The sequence below is a fragment of the Ptychodera flava genome, chromosome 1 (genome assembly GCF_041260155.1).
Source record: "Ptychodera flava strain L36383 chromosome 1, AS_Pfla_20210202, whole genome shotgun sequence".
NCBI lineage: Eukaryota > Metazoa > Hemichordata > Enteropneusta > Ptychoderidae > Ptychodera > Ptychodera flava.
This window is the reverse complement of record NC_091928.1, coordinates 39,747,242-39,765,643: the sequence shown is the minus strand read 5'-3', so window position 1 is coordinate 39,765,643 and position 18,402 is coordinate 39,747,242. Positions and strand designations below refer to the sequence as shown.

General features: G+C 38.8%; 2 protein-coding genes across 6 annotated transcripts in view; one reads left to right on the top strand and one right to left on the bottom strand.

Moving 5' to 3' along the window:
• Nucleotides 1-18,402, bottom strand: part of LOC139137307 (uncharacterized) — a 622,870-nt gene that overhangs the window by 382,698 nt on the left and 221,770 nt on the right. The gene's annotated exons all lie outside the window — the stretch shown is intronic.
• LOC139137034 (patched domain-containing protein 3-like) lies at nt 3,123-18,285 on the top strand. Of its 5 annotated transcripts, none has more exons than XM_070704964.1 (2): nt 3,123-4,442; nt 7,154-9,299. In XM_070704964.1, exons 1-2 carry the CDS (start codon nt 4,067-4,069, stop codon nt 8,764-8,766), a joined length of 1,989 nt encoding a protein of 662 aa, XP_070561065.1. In that variant the 5' UTR covers nt 3,123-4,066; the 3' UTR covers nt 8,767-9,299. The 5 variants fall into 5 exon arrangements, 4 of the variants coding, with proteins under 4 accessions (XP_070561065.1, XP_070561092.1, XP_070561076.1 ...); XM_070704991.1 differs by lacking the exon at nt 7,154-9,299 and adding an exon at nt 14,777-18,285 and having other exon boundaries at nt 3,935-4,442; XM_070704975.1 differs by lacking the exon at nt 3,123-4,442 and adding an exon at nt 6,706-6,821 and having other exon boundaries at nt 7,154-9,178.

Below are 18,402 nucleotides of genomic sequence, written 5' to 3'. Positions count from 1 at the left end.
TTTTCTTCAGACTGTCTTAGTGAAAAGCGTTGGTTATTTGGCCAAGCATTTTGGTATGCATTTAGATAATCCAAATCCGCCAGAAAGTTCCAAATATTATAGGCAGATTTAGGGATTTAATTGTCTTGACATTATGCAAATTCTCTAGATAATTGAAACGAACTATACGAATCAATCATGGATTAGTTTCACAGGGCTTTTCATCCTGTACTCCCTATTGTATAAAATCATTACAATGAGTTAAAGTACACAGAAAATAAATAATCATGTCACTTTCTTTGTACTGAGCAAAATGTTCGTTCAAGTTATAAAGTGATCATCTTTCGGTAGGAACTACTTGAAGTAATAAACAACTTAAACAAGTAGAGTCTCTTTATGTAACTTCGCCTTTTACTGATAATATAATTAATTAAAATAAGCTGATGTCTATCTGAAAAATTAAAGAAATCTATTTTAATGATCATCATATAGGATTTATGCACACGAGGAATCGTTCAAAAATAGGTAAAATATATTTAGCATTGTTAGTAAAAAATGCCAACCTCTCTTAACGATATTGTAAAACATTTCAAGAATTACATTTAATAGAATGTAGGCATTTCCTATAAAATCTTTTACAATGTGCCCTGTTGCACAATGTAGATTGTATTAGACTTTGAATATACCTTTTCTTGGACCTTTTAAATATTTAAGGTGAGAAATACTTCATGTTCCAATTAGAAAAAGGAAGTGACATGGTTGAATTATTGGACTAATGCAAATAACAACATTTTCATTGCTGTAAGATATATTTGAAAACATTGCCTAAACTAAAAACACAAAAATGATCTTACATAGTCATTACAATATCAGCTTATCTCTTAAATCACTTTTGTAAATAGATTATCAGCACCAGGTTTGTATAGCATCTATGACCCGTATAGCATTTTGGTAAATTAGCTGTCTTATTCACAACTTCATTAAACTTGCGGTATGTAATTTCCATGACAATACTAAAATTTACAATGAAGAAATAGTTCTAATGATCTCCTTTGTTTTTTAACATTATATATAGTCATTTATAGGTCAAAGAAAGGGAAAAGTAAAGTGGTTGGAGGGGCACATTGCAGTTATGTAAAATGAGAATCGTAAATGATATGATGCATTTCCTACACAAAAAAAAATACATTAAATAATCAAATTGCTTGAATAAAATTTCAATTTGCTCACTATATTTTAAAGAAATCTATTGACAGCAACGATTTTGTTCCCATTACTGAGTTTTACATTTATTCAAGTTATGCACTGTCTCACCTCTTCCTCTAAAAGGTTACTAGTCATTTTTTGTCATTCTGGGACCCGAAAGAATTATAGAGTGAAAACATAAACTACTTTTTGTGTAGATTAAATATAATTTTTAGGTGAAATGCAGTGAAAAGTGAAACATAGTGGCAGCCATTCTTTATTTACGTAAATTAGGAATATTTCTTGGGCGATAAAATATGTTCAAAAATATTGCCTGGACAAAAAATAAGATAAATGCATACATTATTTGAACATAATGTCGTGTTTTTCTCAATTCAAGATGCATATTTCTTTTATCAGTGAATGTATTGCACCCATTATCCGTTTATATCTATACAAATTAGGTAATGCTATACCTCTTAGATTGTATTGGACTTTTAGTATGTCATTCTAGGACCTCTCTAAAATACACAGAGAAAAATATTTCTATTGCTGTTAGAAGTAGCTTAAAGTAGTTATTAATTAGGGATATAAAAAGAAAAGCGAAGTGTTGTGGTGGCCATATTGGATTTATGCAAATGAGGAATATTTCTGTGATGACAAAATATTTCCATCAACATTTCCTAAACCGAAAACAGGGCAAATAAGCCAAAAACCTGTATATATCATGTTTAGCCAAATATTTTACATTCTATCAGCTTGTAACGATAATCTTTTTAAATTTATGCAAATTACGCATTGTTTACATTTCTAGATTGTACTAGGCTTTTAGTATGTCATTGTGGGACTTCTCTGAAATACAGAGTGAATAAATTATTCTATTGCTGTCAGAAGTAGCTTAAAAATAGTTATTAATAGGGAAAATACAAAGAAAAGTGAAGGTTTTGGCGGCCATATTGGATTTATGCAAATGAGGAATACTTCTATGATGACAAAATATTTCCATCAACATTACTTAACTAAAAACAAGGCAAATAAGGCAAAAACCTGCATAACATATCATGTTAAGCAAAATATTTTTAGCAGAAACATTCTATTAGCACCCAAGTTTGTGACCATAATCTTTTTACATCTATGCAAATTAGGCACTGTTTACAATTCTAGACTGTGCTAGGCTTTTAGTATGTTATTCTAAGACTTCTATAAAATACAAAGTGAATAAGTTATTCTATTGCTGTCAGTAGTAGCTTAAGAAATAGTTATTAATTAGAGAAAAACAGAGAAAAGTGAAGTGTTGTGGCGGCCATATTGGATTTATGCAAATGAGAAATATTTCTATGACGACAAAATATTTCAATCAACATCACCTAGACCAAAAACGAGGCAAATAAGCCAAAAAACCTGTATCAAATTCATGTTTAGCCACATATATTAAGTAGAAACCATCTATCAGTGAAAATTTTGTACCCATGAGCCCCTTTACATTTATGCAAATTAGGCACTGTTGCACCCCTTAGATTTTATTATACTTTTAGTATGTTATTTCTAGGACCTTTCCAAAATGCATGGTGAAGAAATAATTTCTGTTGCAATTAGTCCTAGGTTGACCCCTTTTTTGGCTTCAGATTGACTGGACCTATAAGTAGGACTTTTACTAGAAAGCATTGAGAAAGAAACAGGGGATAAATTCAGTTTGACCGTGATCACAGTACTGTTTACCTCCACGGCGAAGAGGCAGTCAGCAAACAAAGTTTACTGGAATCGTCCTAATGGTTCCTCGCCTCCCATGTCAAGGTACGTCACGTCTGTGCAATTCTAGGTCGACTAAGGTCTTCGTCAAGCGAGAGCAAGATTGGGAGGGTCCTTTGTCGTGGTATCAATGAAAAGTATTCTTCTCTCAACAAAAACATGAATTAGAATAACATTAATGAAAAAGGAACCGTATTCATTGAATCGCTGACTGCTCACGTGGTGTGGTTGCCAAGGGACGTACGTGTCGCTTGTCGTTAAATACAGTATTGTTATCTCTGCTCTGTAGAGACTTCCATCATAACTACGTTAAGTTTTGTAGAGGAACCGTGTGTTTGTCGAAGACGTAAATGCCTTCCGTGATCTGATGCATATTAATTCATACCTATGACCGGGAACCTCTATTGTTTGAATGTAGATACAGGCAACTTTGCTCCGCTGTTACATAAAGTAGAAGCCTTTTCAACATTGAAGACGTTTCAACATTGAATACGTGTAGCCAACTGCACCGTGGAATTGCATTGTGTGCTACACGGATTACAATGAAGTTCGATTGTGTCGAAAAACGTCTGTGTAAACTCCTTGAACGGTACGGGAAATTCGTCGCCTCGCATCCCGCCTGGTTTATCGTCGTCCCGTTAATTTTGTCGGCGGTACTTGGCTTAGGTGGGCTGCGTCTTCATCAAAACACGGACACCGAGTACCTCTTCAGTCCAGAAAACGGTCCCGCTAAAAAACATCGACAACAGATCGAGAAGCACTTTGACGTTGACTTTGACGGCGGTTTCCTGCCGGATCGTAAATTGGAAGTCGGACGGTATGCGCACGCGTTCGTTGTGGTTAAAGGCGAAGGAAGTGTATTGGAAGAACACGTATTGGAGGAAATCATCGGAATTCATAAAATGTATGAATTTGACTGTGACGTCAGACAACGCTGATTACACATTTCGTGACTTATGTGGAAAGTGGAAGACAGAATGCGTCGACCCTAATATTTTACTGAGATTACTTGACTACAACGCAGGGAATATTGATTTGATGACGTTGTCCTTATCCAGTCACTGTCGTTCAGAACATAGAATACTTTATAGGCAGCGATCTTGGCGGGGTTGAGCTGCAGAACAGCTCAGATGTCATAAAGTCGGCAAAAGCTATGTCCGTTCTCTACTCCTTGCGGTCGGACCAATACGATGATATCAGCGGTCAGTGGGAAAAGGCTTTCATTGAATTCGCCAAGGGTTACAGTTCATCTGAAATCAAACTCACGTTCTTCACGTCAAACACTCTGGATCAAGATTTTGTCGATATTGTACTGTTCACTATACCTCTCCTGATACAGGCGTGTCTCGTGTTGACGGTATTTTCTGTTCTGTCGTGTACGATGTTTGATTGGGTGGCCAGTAAACCAGTCCTAGCAACTCTGGGTGTTGTATCAGCTGTCCTGGCCGTTGGATCATCGTTTGGTTTGTTACTATTCTGTGGCGTCCCCTTCACGCATCTCGTCATAGGAATGCCATTTCTCACCATTGGTAAGTCCTAAACTGCTTTTATCCTTTTGTATCAGGTAACTGTCCCAACTGTCTATACCCTGTTCTTCTCTTCTGTAACAACTTGACAACTGCATAGCTCGTTTTTACTTCGTTTCGACTAATATGATCTCCTGTATCAATGAAATCTCTTCACTATGTTACATAGTTGCTTCAAAGCTTAATTAGCTTCAAAACGTTTGACTGTTTCGTATGTTTTGTCTATCTGTAGAATGCATAATTATGTTCTACTCCCAAAAATGTAGAAATACCCGGCCCGGGTTCATCTTGTCTGTACACGAATTGTTGATAACTGAAATTTAAACATTGCATATAGTACTCGATGCACTATTATGGCAAGGCTAATGTTATCTATGCCAGCAAACTTTCAGCTTCATCAGCGGAAACTTAATTTTTTCCTCTTTTTGGACAAACGGTTTTTGTTCTTCTCCCGAAATCATGATCAACCTGTCAACAAAGTCATTGTGTGCTATGTCCAAGGTTGTTGGTGCAAGCGTAATTTCAGTCAGGATTAGAATTCGCTCGTTGACAGAAAAAAAATACTGTAAATTTCAACATACTCCAGGGAGAATAGTAAGAAATTAACTTGTTTTGTGTAACAGAAAGGTGAAAATTCTATCAAGAGTTACAGTTATTATCCCTATGAAAAGATAGTTAGTTTAAGGCAAAAATATATGAAAATTATTGAAAATCACACCTATCTAACCTTTATTATCTTCCTCAATAACAAGGTTCAGTTACTGCATTACAGTGAATGAGTAATTCATTCATCTTCGTGTTTGTCTAACTATAGGTAGCGGTCGAGTAGGAGGCGGTTTACGGAATTTAACGGTACAGTTTGCCAGTAAAACTCCGAGGCCCGCAGGGCCGAGGAGTTTTTATGGCAAACTGTACCGTTAAATTCCGTAAACCGCCGACTACGAGTTCGCTGACCGTGTTATACCACGAATTTGCCGAGTTTTAGAGCCTTGTTTGCACGCCGAAAGTTTTTATTTGTAATTTTAGTGCAGTGCAAGTTGAAACTTTGGCAGGAAAACATTGACGCGTTTTGACACCTTGTTGAACGAAAGTGTAAAAAAAAAACCATGATTGGATAAAACAAAGTTGACATGTGTTGCTATTGTAGTGCGATGACGTGGTTGAGCACCTGGTTTTATTTGAATTGTATGAATTTGCTTGATTGGTTGGTTGAATGAAGTGAAAAGGTGTTTGCAGATCGACGTTAGAGTCACGCTTTGCTCATTTGGTCGAAAACTTTGAGCAGCATACACGCAATTGCCGAGTCGCTCTACGTATATCGATATGGCGAATGAAGTACAAATGAAAGCTGTATCCGGTGCACTTCAACTACCAAAGCCAAAGATGGAAAAGAAAGTCCCCCTGTCACGCCAGTGCTAACGGCCACAATCGGAAGACCAAGCTACACAGCCACGTCAGAGAAAGGCGCAACAGAAACTGCAAGTACAAAAAAAAATACGTGTAGATCCACAATGACTGTGGTACTGCGTGTGTGTTTGCCTGTAGCTAGATTTAACTTTACCAAAGGCGACTGAAATCATCACATTCGTGTTGACAACTGACTTTGAAGTCTTAAATTTCAGCTTCGAATGATCGTGATAACAATAACCTTAACACAGAAGTGATATTTGCAATCAATACCGTTATTTCACGGTGACCTGTAATTGATTTTGAGATGTACAGTCGTGCAAAATTAATTCAGTCCGGTGATTCTTTTAAAGTGTCTTTACTCTGTACTTAATGGTGAAATAAATTTCTTCTGGTATAATGTCTCGCATTGTTTTTTTTTTACTCGTCGCCACGTGACTTTCTTTTGTTTAAAAAGTGTCCATTTTACAAGTTCTTTTGTTTAAAAGTGTCCGATTTACTAGTAAACCGGACAGTTTTTAACAAAAGAACTGTCCGATTTACTAGTAAATCGGACACTTTTAAACAAAAGAACTTGTAAATCGGACACTTTTTAAACAAAAGAAAGCCAGGTGGTATATAATAAAATATTCGGTTATGGAAATTAGAGAGCATGGTTAGAACAATGGGCACGAGGCGGAGAGTGGTATAACAGATATAATATGTAAATGAAGTTGGGTCGGGTGGAACTCGTACCTAGATATTTGGTTCATTTTCAAACGATCTAGGCGTCCGTCAACACCACAGCATCCCAAAAATATTACACCAAAAGAGCTAAATCTTACTAATATCAGAATTATGGATGTTTTCACCCATATCCCTTGTTGTTCCAAGTTGTGGTAGCTACCCTACGTCAAATTTTACAGAGATTGACCTAAACCTCTTCAAAGCTCTGGTTCTTGGCCAAGAGAGGTGAACATGGTACAACGCCCACCAGTAAGTATTATAGCGTTTTTATGCAGTGGCCGAGTAAAATATCGGGCACAACTCAATGTTCGTTTGCAAAAACTCTCCAAGAATATTTTAAGCTACAGTTAACATTACTGGCCAAACAACAATTGTGACCTATCATTGAACATATCTACACATTTAAGCAATGTAGGTCTTTATTTGACAAGTCAGAACCCCCTGCCAATACAGAAGTACATAATACTTGCATTCAGCAACAGTTCCCATAACTTATTAAGAATGTATAAATTTATTCTATCACTACACGCTCTGCGATAATATACTATTCACTCAATGCATTTATCGCTTGTTCTCCGCAGGTGTTGGGGTTGATGATATGTTCATCATGATAGCATCATGGCGTTCAACATCACCACATCTCTCAGTCAGAGATCGACTTGGAAAGACCTTTTCAGAAGCTGCATTGTCCATTACAATAACCAGTATAACCGACGCCTTGGCATTTGGTATTGGCGCCATTTCTAACTTTCCATCGGTTCGAATATTTTGTTGCTACTGCGGAGTGGCTATTGTCTTTGATTACATCTATCAGGTGACATTTTTCGGTGGCTGCATGGCCCTCATCGGTCGACGAGAGAAACAGAACAGGCACTGTGTCACCTTCAGAAAAGTAGTTTCCAAAAAGGAGGCGCCCTCTTCGATTTACAAGTTGTTCTGTGCCGGAGGAGTTTCGAGAATGCCAAAGAACTATGAAAACAAGACGTCTGAACACATCGTCATGAGAATCTTCAAGGAATATTATGGACCACTCTTAACTAAAAGATGGTTTAAAGTCTTAACACTGTTTCTTTATCTTGGATACATAGGCGTTGCAATTTTTGGATGTTTACAGCTATCAGAAGGTATCGACACGAAACAGTTAGCATTGGATGACTCCTACAGTGTCCAGTATTACGAAGACGAAAGAACGCCTTTTCAAGAATATGGACCAGTGGTGCAAGTCGTAATCACAACTCCACAAAATTACTCTGACACGAGGGTGCAAACGGAAATAACAAATGTTCTGGAAAATCTTCAAAGTACAACATTTTTCCACAATGCTACTTCCCAAAGCACCAAGTGTTGGTTACTTGACTATTTACAATTTTTGAACCAAACCAACTTATCATACAACAGTGAACACTCGTTTATTTATCATCTCCGGAACAACTTTTCGATGATACCTCTGTACGAGCATTATCGACTTGATGTCGTGTACTCGACCGATGACATGACGATAGAATCCTCGCGATGTCTCGTCACATCTCGTCACATTGCAAACGCGACCGTGGAAAGGAAACGAGAATTCATGGACAACTGCCGTCAAACTGTTGATGCATCGTGGATTCCTATGCTAGCCTACCATCCGTCATTTATTTTTGACGATCATTTCGCCGCAATCTTGCCAAGCACAATTCAAAATGTTCTGATTGCTGCTGTTGGTATGTTGTTTGTTTCTCTACTCCTCATACCACAACCTATCTGTGGTTTATACGTCACCATTTCAATAACATCAATAATCGTCGGTGTTATTGGTTTCATGGCATTGTGGGATGTTGGACTGGACTTCGTGTCGATGATAATAATTGTAGTCTGTATTGGGTTTAGTGTCGATTACACAGCTCACGTGGCGTACGTCTTCGTGATTTCACAACGAGATTCTCGCAACGAGCGTGCCATCGAAAGTCTCCATCTGTTGGGATTACCGATTTTACAGAGTGTGTTTTCTACAATTATTGCTGTGTCTCTAATCTCGACCAGCAAAACATATGTATTTCGAAATATTTTCAAAGAAGTGTTTCTAGGCATACTGTTCGGTGGAATTCATGGTCTACTGTTTCTTCCTGTTCTGCTGTCGTCTATAGGTCCTTCAAAACGAGCAGACAACAAGGTGCATGTATTGCAAATCAAAGTTCTACCCGCCAAAAATTAGCGAGTGTTTTGCCGCCGCTGTGTGCTATAGAACGAATCCGTTCGCATTGAACCTCAGTACTCGGGACTTAAAGAAACTCAAGTATTTGTCGTCGGAACATTTGCATAAATTTTGGAGAAAGGGAAAAAATTGCAAGGACCATGTAGTCTGCATAGGGAGGTTATCTTTAAATTAAATTGTGCTTACTTGTAAACGCAGTGCACAGTTTACAACCTACTTGGTCATTCTTAACACACGAATTCTACTCGGGAAAAATAGTTGTCACAACAATGACAAGACGATCGACATACACAAGCTGCGTAGACAATGAAGTTAAAACTTGGTACTTGCGACATTATTTTTTGAGTCGATCTATAAAATTAACCGCACTGATCTGCTCGGCTCCTAACTGCTAAAATAAAAATTATATAGTATAATGTGAAAAAAACAATCATTCTTTTGCCTTTACTTTATAAGAGAATGGAGATGAACGCATGACTAATAAAATAGACCCTGAGTTTATGAGAATAAAAACAACCTTGAGAAGGATCATGAACTCCGTGAGTCCAGGCAGCATGTCCTTATCAACAACACACGAATCGAAGGCTGAACTACATTGCCTTTTCACACTGATAGGTCAGGCTAGCCAACGTTTGCAAAGGCCTTGGACACTTCTGTAGGCGGGATCACGGTCGGTCCATCCCTCCCTAACAAAAGCTATTGCATCCGGCTACTGACAGCGTTTTCCACGATGGTTGTCAAATTTGCTCGAGCAACGTAACGTCCATTGCATATGTTGTTTCTTCATAAGTTGCCGTGAGCTGAATTCTGTTTCCCCGTGCTGTTAACGCCAAACACCTGGTAATCATAAAGCTTTGAATGTACAATGATTATGTACATGCACCGATTGAATGCCTGCATATTGTGTCTATGGCAATATTGTCTGAAATCGCCAGAGCGTATCTTGTCTCTGAGCTTGATGTGCGTATTCCATACATACTAATGCCGTCATGCCCTAGCGAGTATGAAAGCCAGTATAAAATGTCCATCGATCAGGGTTAGTTTTTTGCAACCTATCTGCCTCACAGACAGGTACGGTGACAAAAAAGAATAGAGTACAGGCCACACCTGGCGTACGTATTTAGAAAAACATGAGTGCGTTTTCTTCGCTGGTTATCCAGTTATGAGAAAAAAACATATTCCTGTCTCAGTAGACAAGACATATAGATGAATTTGTCAGAGTAGAGGCAGTTATTGACTTTCACAACAGGCCTAAACATTACTCCATATATATATATATATATATATATATATATATATATTATATATATATATATATATATATATATAATATATATATATATATATATATATATATATATATTATATATATAGTATGAATACACGTATTACGTTAATCAGAGTTTCACTCTACATGTGTTCTAGTAGCGATCATATATATATATATATATATATTATTATATATATATATATATATATATATATATATATATATATATACTTTATCTAGAGATATAGATAGAGATATATAGATAGAGAGAGAGAGAGAGAGAGAGAGAGAGAGAGAGAGATTGTCTGAGAGAGAGAGAGAGAGAGAGAGAGAGAGAGAGAGTGCTTTAACCTATTTGTTCATGACCATGTGAGTTGTTGACAGGTTCCTCATCACGTGACCCTCCGGTTCACGTGACAAAGCAGCGAAAGCCTGTACCAACCTATACAGGCGATGTTGCGTTGTCAGGGGAGCCAGACCGAGGGTGCGCTTATCAGACCCCTGGAGGACACGTCAGATTAGCTCCATGCGTCCTGGTGTCAACGATGGACTCTGCTAGTTTTGGATGGTTGTGAAACCAGATGTGATGATGTTGATCAAAGCTAACTAACGTTACGTCGACAGTGCAAACAACCTGTACTTGAATTTGTTTGCCGACTGATGGTTGAAAACGAAGCACATTTAACCATCGTGAGTAACGTATTTCCTGGTGAGAGATTTTGAAATTGCAAGTGACGGTTCAAACCTGCCGGTATTTCCTGTGGAACTGTCGCCGCCGTTAATGACAACGAACACACGGTCAAGGACCACGCAGGTATGAAGCCTTTATGACCGAAGCCGTGAGTAACAAGTGGTTTTCAAAGGGCCGGTCGTACGACATAATGACTATAGAAAAGTAAACGTGCGTACTGCAAAATCGATTGACAACATGGCGTTCAATTATTTGGAGAAACGACTGAGTCGACTCCTCGAAAGGTACGGAAAATTCGTCGCCTCTCATTTTCTCTGGTTTATCGTCATCCCGTTAATTTTGTCGGCGATACTAGGCTTAGGCGGGCTGCGTCTCCATCAAAACACGGACACCGAGTACCTCTTCAGTCCAGAAAACGGCCCCGCCAAAAAGCATCGACGAGAGATTGAGAAGCACTTTGACGTTGACTTCGACGGCGGTTTCTTGCCGGATCGTAGAACGGAGGTCGGCAGGTATGCGCACGCGTTGATTTTGGTGAAGAACGGCGACGGCAGTGTACTGACGGAAGACGTACTCGAGGAAATCATCAAATTTCATGAAAAAGCAGTGAATTTGACGGTGACTTCAGGCAAGAAAGTCTACTCATACGGGGATGTGTGTGCAAAGTGGAAGACAGATTGCGTCTACCCAAACCTGATATTGAAATTATTGAACTACAACGCCGGCAGTGTATGTTTTCTAACATTGTCCTATCCGGTCACAAATGTTCAAAAAGTAGACTACTTCATCGGCAGTGATCTTGGCGGAGTCACACTGCAAAACAACTCAGAAATCATTAAAACGGCAAAAGCAATGTCACTGTTATATTCTTTGAGATCTGACGAACTCGATGACGTCAGCGGCAAATGGGAAGAAGCGTTCGTCGATTTTGCACAGAGCTACGAATCTAGAAAAATAGAGGTGACGTTTTTTACGTCCAAGACACTGGACCACGACTTCGTTGATATCGTGTTGTATACAATACCACTTCTGATATATGCGTGTCTCGTGCTGACCGTATTTTCTGTTCTGTCGTGTACGATGTTTGATTGGGTGACCAGTAAACCAGTTCTAGCGACTCTGGGTGTTGTATCAGCTGCCCTGGCCGTTGGATCATCGTTTGGTTTGTTACTATTCTGTGGCGTCCCCTTCACGCATCTTGTCATAGGAATGCCATTTCTCACCTTGGTAAGTTTTCACATACAAGTAAACTAATTCGTACATCGTTTCCATTTTAGACCGATTTGCTGATTACTGTCGTCCTCCACCAGAGGTCGGGAGGAGGTGAAATGTCGAGGGGGACAGTACTACATGTCTCCACTGAATATTTGAATTCATGTTAGATCTTTTTCAAGAAAAATCACTCCAGGCCACATCGCGCCACTTTTAATTTACGGCCGCATACCATGTCGTGCAGACGGCCACCCTGTCTGTAATCAACTTTTACAGGTCCTTTCATGTTGCTGTGTTTATTCTGCCATAATACAGACGATCAATTACCGTTTCTGAAAGAGCCTGTCACTTCGTTTAAATTAATGACGTCATACCGAAAAGGGCTCACCCTTGGCACTACTGGCGACGATTATAATTGCTGTCATTTCGCTGATAAGACCCACACAAAAGTTTTGAAATATTCGGAATAGTGTCGGATGCCTTTCTCTCCTCGACTTTCCACATTCGGCGTTTCACAGTGACCGATAACCTGTGTTTACACTAGAACACGGCAGTGGAAAGCACTTGCGCATGACAGAAAACGGATGACTACTGCTGAGTGTGCGTTGACTCTTCTCGTGCCCGTATCACATGAAAATGAAATTGATCACTTCTCAGTTGGTTGATATTCAACCAGCCTGGCGTTGAAAATGCAGTGGTCTTACAAAAAACCTGTTGAATGAGCGTATCCGGGTTCAAAGGTCAGTGGCTATAACTTTCAGCTTCTGAAGGTTATAACTTTCAGCTTCTAGTCTGGGATTTTCTTTTCATGCGTAGCCATCCGTTCATTTCCCCCAGCAACAAAGGCATGTGATCCACAAAGCGGGGCAACAAAAATTAGGGTGGTAGATAGGCGTACCTTGTTTAAACCGTCTTATATCCTCCACGACGGATAACGTTGAGAAGAAAATCAAAAGCGTTGGAAACTGAGAATTTGAATGTAGAACGAAGGGTAGCGGATAGATAATTAAATATGGTGGATGATCAAATATGGTAACCATCGTTATAGCTGTACAGTGGTATACTGCAAATATTTATTGAATCAGAAAAAATGCATTCCAGAGCGATCATTCCAGTACCCAACTTGAAAAGTCTAATTAGGAAAGTCTTCATACAGGCGTCTCTCAAAGTATAGTACAACGAAAATGAAACCGAGAATTGATTGGGACTATTAGATCGATAACATTGAAATTATCGTTTGCATGTGTGGTTTTGGATAGGTACGAGTCAGTATTATTTTATATAGAATGCTACATTCTATTCACTGCTTGATATCAAACTTGATAAACGTATTTAGTTTGTTAAACTCGTGCAACAATGTGAGACTGCCCCTAAAATGTTGGGTACCGATCACTATCAATTCATATGCCTTTGAAAGAATACTACACGGAAGTTCATTAGATAACTGCATGGTTCTAAAAGTACCCTTTTTAAAATTATGTTTTGTCTGTCGCTCTCTGAGTCACTTTTTAAATTTAGCCGATTGCTACATCCAATGAGTGATTTATATTAGTGTCACTCAATTTAGGTCGCAGAGTAGAAAGTGGTGTAAGGCACTGCGATTACACGGCCTAAAATAATGGCTTCCTTTCATCTGCTAGTTGGTGAATAGCTTCCCCTTTCGTTAATGCGCAATGACTGAATTCTGCGTTGCCGACATTTTTGATGAGGCAATCTTCGTCCGTATGTGCCACAGGAGGAACATTTGTCTTCCCAAAAATTCGGTAAGGCATCGTGAAGATGTAATTAAACCAACAAATGCTACTGGAGTTGTAGACGTTATAACTGTATAGCTATGCTGACGTGCCGATTGTCTGAATGATCAAAGCTACTAATCGTATGTGGCGTCGTTCACCGTGAAACGACGCGTCTTCTTTTGAAATTTGTGAAGCATGAATTCAACTCGGCGGTTCGCAAATTAAATTTCTCATTAAGGTAGTATGCGCTTCGAAAGTGAAAGACTTAAACTTTTGCTCAAACTTTCCTGTATGAAACTTTCAACCATTCTCTTGCCAAATCAACAATAAAAATCACCGTGGTCCCCATGCAAAGCTTGGAACTAGCGAAACAAATTACCCAACATTTTGCGATATTTGAAATTCAAAATGGCTCCCATTCCCGTGTTAACTGGGGGGGGGGAGGGTATTAAATTTGGATTTTCGAAAAACTAAGTCGGTGAAAGTTTTTCATTCTCTTTGAGCTTTGAAATGAGCCCCCCACAAGTGGTAGGTCAGAAAAAGAATTGTAGAAATTTGAGAGTTCGACTATCTGTCCCCGAGATGCGTTCTACCTCAAGAGACATGTAAAGTACATAGCAGTACAGGATTTTGGAGTCAGAAAATGATAACTGGACTGCCGGTTATAATAACGTATCAAGCAAGGTTTCTGAATTAAATAGCTATTGCTTCCGGGAAAATTGATTTCAGATTATTGAGCATGCCAAACATCATGTTTACTTACTGTGTTGTCACTCCTGGCAGGTCCGTATTCTCATCTGTATTTCAATAATAACAAGCCGTAAAAATTGCCTAAAGTCGTGCTTTCACGTCAAAATATCAGCCTTCAAAACTAACACATTTTGTTTGTTCTTTCTGCCGTTTCCATTGACGTAACAAATGAACTTGAACGTTGCCAGCGAAAAAATGACACTTGGCGAAAACCTAATCCGAATGAATTATTAACTAATGTCCGGACGTGCATCATGTGACCGAAGCCTCTTTGTGACCCCCCCCCCACGTTCAAACAAATTAATATCCAGCACAATTCGTGACGACGAAATTCTATGATATTGCTTTCAGGTGTTGGAGTTGATGATATGTTCATCATGATAGCATCATGGCGTTCAACATCACCACATCTCTCAGTCAGAGATCGACTTGGAAAGACCTTTTCAGAAGCTGCATTGTCCATACAATAACCAGTATAACCGACGCCTTGGCATTTGGTATTGGCGCCATTTCTAACTTTCCATCGGTTCGAATATTTTGTGTGCTACTGCGGAGTGGCTATTGTCTTTGATTACATCTATCAGTTGACATTTTTCGGTGGCTGCATGGCCCTCATCGGTCGACGAGAGAAACAAACAGGCACTGTGTTACCTTCAAAAAGTAGTTTCTAAAAAGGAGGCGCCCTCTACGGTTTACAAGTTGTTCTGTGCAGGAGGAGTTTCGAGAATGCCACAAAACTATGAAGTCGATAAGTCTGAACACATTATCATGAAGTTTTTCAATGAATATTACGGTCCATCATAACCAAGAAATGGTGTAAGGTTTTCACACTATTTGTATATCTTGGCTATCTGGGTGTCTCGATTTTTGGATGTTTGCAATTGTCCGAAGGAATCAACCCTAAACAGTTGGCATTAGAAGGCTCCTACAGTGTCGGTTACTACGACACACAAGAAACCTACTTCAGACAATATGGACCGGTTGTACAAATGGTGATAACAACTCCACAAAATTACTCTGACGCAAGTGTACAGGAGGAAGTCCGAAATGTTCTCGAAGAACTCCAGGGGACCTCGTATTTCCACGAAGGTAGATCGCAAACAACTCAGTGTTGGCTTCTTGAATATTTACAATTTTTGAATCAAAGCGGTTTATCGTACAATGGAGAAGAATCGTTTATTTATCATCTCCGTGTGAGCTTTTTCAAAATTCAATTGTTTGAACATTACGAACTCGATGTTGAATTTTCGCTTGACAACACAACTATCGAATCCTCAAGATGTCTCATTATATCTCGCAACATCGCGAACGCGACCGTGGAAAGAAAACGAGAATTCATGGACAGATCTAGAGAAATCGCATCATCTTCGTGGATTCCAATGCTGGCCTATCACCCATCATTTATTTTTGATGATCATTTCGATGCAATCTTGCCAAGCACAATTCAAAATGTTGTGATCGCTGCTGTTGGTATGTTGTTTGTTTCTCTACTCCTCATACCACAACCTATCTGTGGTTTATACGTCACCATTTCAATAACATCAATAATCGTTGGTGTTATTGGTTTCATGGCATTGTGGGATGTTGGACTGGACTTCGTGTCGATGATAATAATTGTAGTCTGTATTGGGTTTAGTGTCGATTACACAGCTCACGTGGCGTATGTATTCGTGATTTCACAACGAGATTCTCGCAACGAGCGTGCCATCGAAAGTCTTCAGTTGTTGGGATTACCGATTTTACAGAGTGTGTTTTCCACAATTCTTGCTGTGTCTCTAATTTCGACCAGCAAAACGTATGTATTTCGCAATATTTTCAAAGAAGTGTTTTTAGGCATACTGTTCGGTGGAGTGCATGGACTTCTTTTTCTTCCCGTTCTGCTTTCATTCATTGGTCCGGCGAGAATACGTCACAAAAGGGACAAGCGCGCCAAAACTTCCGCTTTCGATGACGATGTTCACATCGGCCATGACAATGCAGGTTTTGAATATCGCCCCTCACCATATCACACGACCCTTGACCCTCGTTATCTAGACTTCATTAGAAAGCCAACTGCCCCTACATTCATCTTACCACAAATAGTGATGCCAGACGATAGACAGAGCAACATGACCAAAAAAGCCGACCGAACGAAGGGCCCCAGCAAACGCAATGCTCGTCGAACTAATCCCCGGCAGGGAATGACGGTTAAGGACAGCATCGAACTGTCAAAGACGCCAGGTCAAAAAATGGCCGATGATTTCGTCGTCAACACATGGCTAACTAGTCACGGGAAAGGCAAATGAATGACAGTTGCTTATGCTATCATAATTTACAAACTTTACCAATTTATTTATAGCTCCATTATAGGGATCATAATTGTAACATAATATTTCAAAATAATATAAATTTTTATAATTACGTAAACAAGTCTATGATTATATATCCCTAAAATGCGTAGAAATACAAAGTACTATATTCTTGTGTAGAAAATGAAGTGTATTAACGATGCCATGTTATTTGGTCGGACGATCAATGATTCTAGGTCGCACCGAAATTCTGTTGTCAACAATCGGACATCGGTCAGACATAATATAGGCTGTGATGATAAGTTAACACCAGCGTTCGTAACTTAAATACAAGTAAAATATGCTTTTAAAACAGCAAGAAAACAATTGAAAATACGTTATGATTACAACTAATGGATCTTCAATATAAAAAAAATCAGGGGCCGATACATAACATTTAGATACGACCGAACTACAAATAGAAGATGATGACACTGAACAATTTCCGATATATGACGTTCAAAAATGTCTATTCTGATATGATTGACGGGTCACCGTTGCCGTCATCGCTATCGTTGTTTTCTCACAAGTTCAAACTGAGCAGTAAATGGTTGTCCCGTGCTTAGTCTGTGAGTAATTGATAGTTTTGAGTTTAAGTGGAAACACCAGTAAGTTTCCAAGCTAAAATGATTGATTATCAGTAGATCTCCAGCTTTTCTTTGTATTTACCCACGACCTATCTATTCACCTGTGTCATTACATGCTGCGCAATGGCATTTCATGATATCTGAGGCTACCGGCGTGCCTAAATTCGAACTTAGAAAAGTGAGATAAAGTTGAAAAAACCGATCACTGTATTTTAATATTGCCCATATCATTTAGATATGACATGCCTCTATATAATGATCTTTTCCATTATCAACGTGTGTGGACGAAATAGTCAGCACTATAATAAGTTTTGACAACGATGCAATAGATTTATCGTTGTTAAACTATTTAAAGTATCATGACAATTAGGTAATTATTGTCCTTGACCTAATTGTATTTTTTGAAAGTTTCATGTTATTTTATACACAACTTAATACTCGTGTTTGACAAACGATATTGCTCTATCCGGTAATTTTGACCTTGTTGAGTGTCATTTACCATGGTGTATTTTACTCTCCAATTACGGCTTATTCATAGACTTCATATTTAACTCTACATTCATAGCATCTCATTCTATATTTACAATTTTCGTATCAATGTATACTCAAGAGTTATAGCTCTAAAGAGGGTCGACGATTTGATATTAATGCTTGGTGTATTTAACTCGACTCTAGTATATACATGTTTTCGGCACATTTGTAGGACGCTGGGATACATTCTCCTACTTGAATACATAAATACCTGTATTAGGGTTCATTTTATGGTGAATTAGCACAAACATACTCCCTAAGATAATTTTCCGTTGTACCTCAGCGTGGCACGGGTCCAGTCTTCTGTCGTACCGCCTGTATGTGTTTTGTCGTTGAAGTCGTCTGAAGACGGTTACTCATTTTTATATGCGGAAGTAAATTTTAATAAACTGTGAACATGGTTCAGAAATCGCAATATTGTTAATGTGATGCGTCAAGTTTTGAGTCTAATTGTTGAACCTTGCAACATGAGGGGAGAAGTCAGCTCAGTTAAGAACGTTGTGGCAAATTTATCATTTGAGCATCATGACTG

Bases quoted from the DNA above. Each gene is read 5' to 3' on its own strand.
- LOC139137034 (XM_070704964.1), top strand. From the start codon at position 4,067: ATGTCCGTTCTCTACTCCTTGCGGTCGGACCAATACGATGATATCAGC. The intron at 4,443-7,153 runs GTAAGTCCTAAA...TGTTCTCCGCAG, and splicing joins AATGCCATTTCTCACCATTG to GTGTTGGGGTTGATGATATG.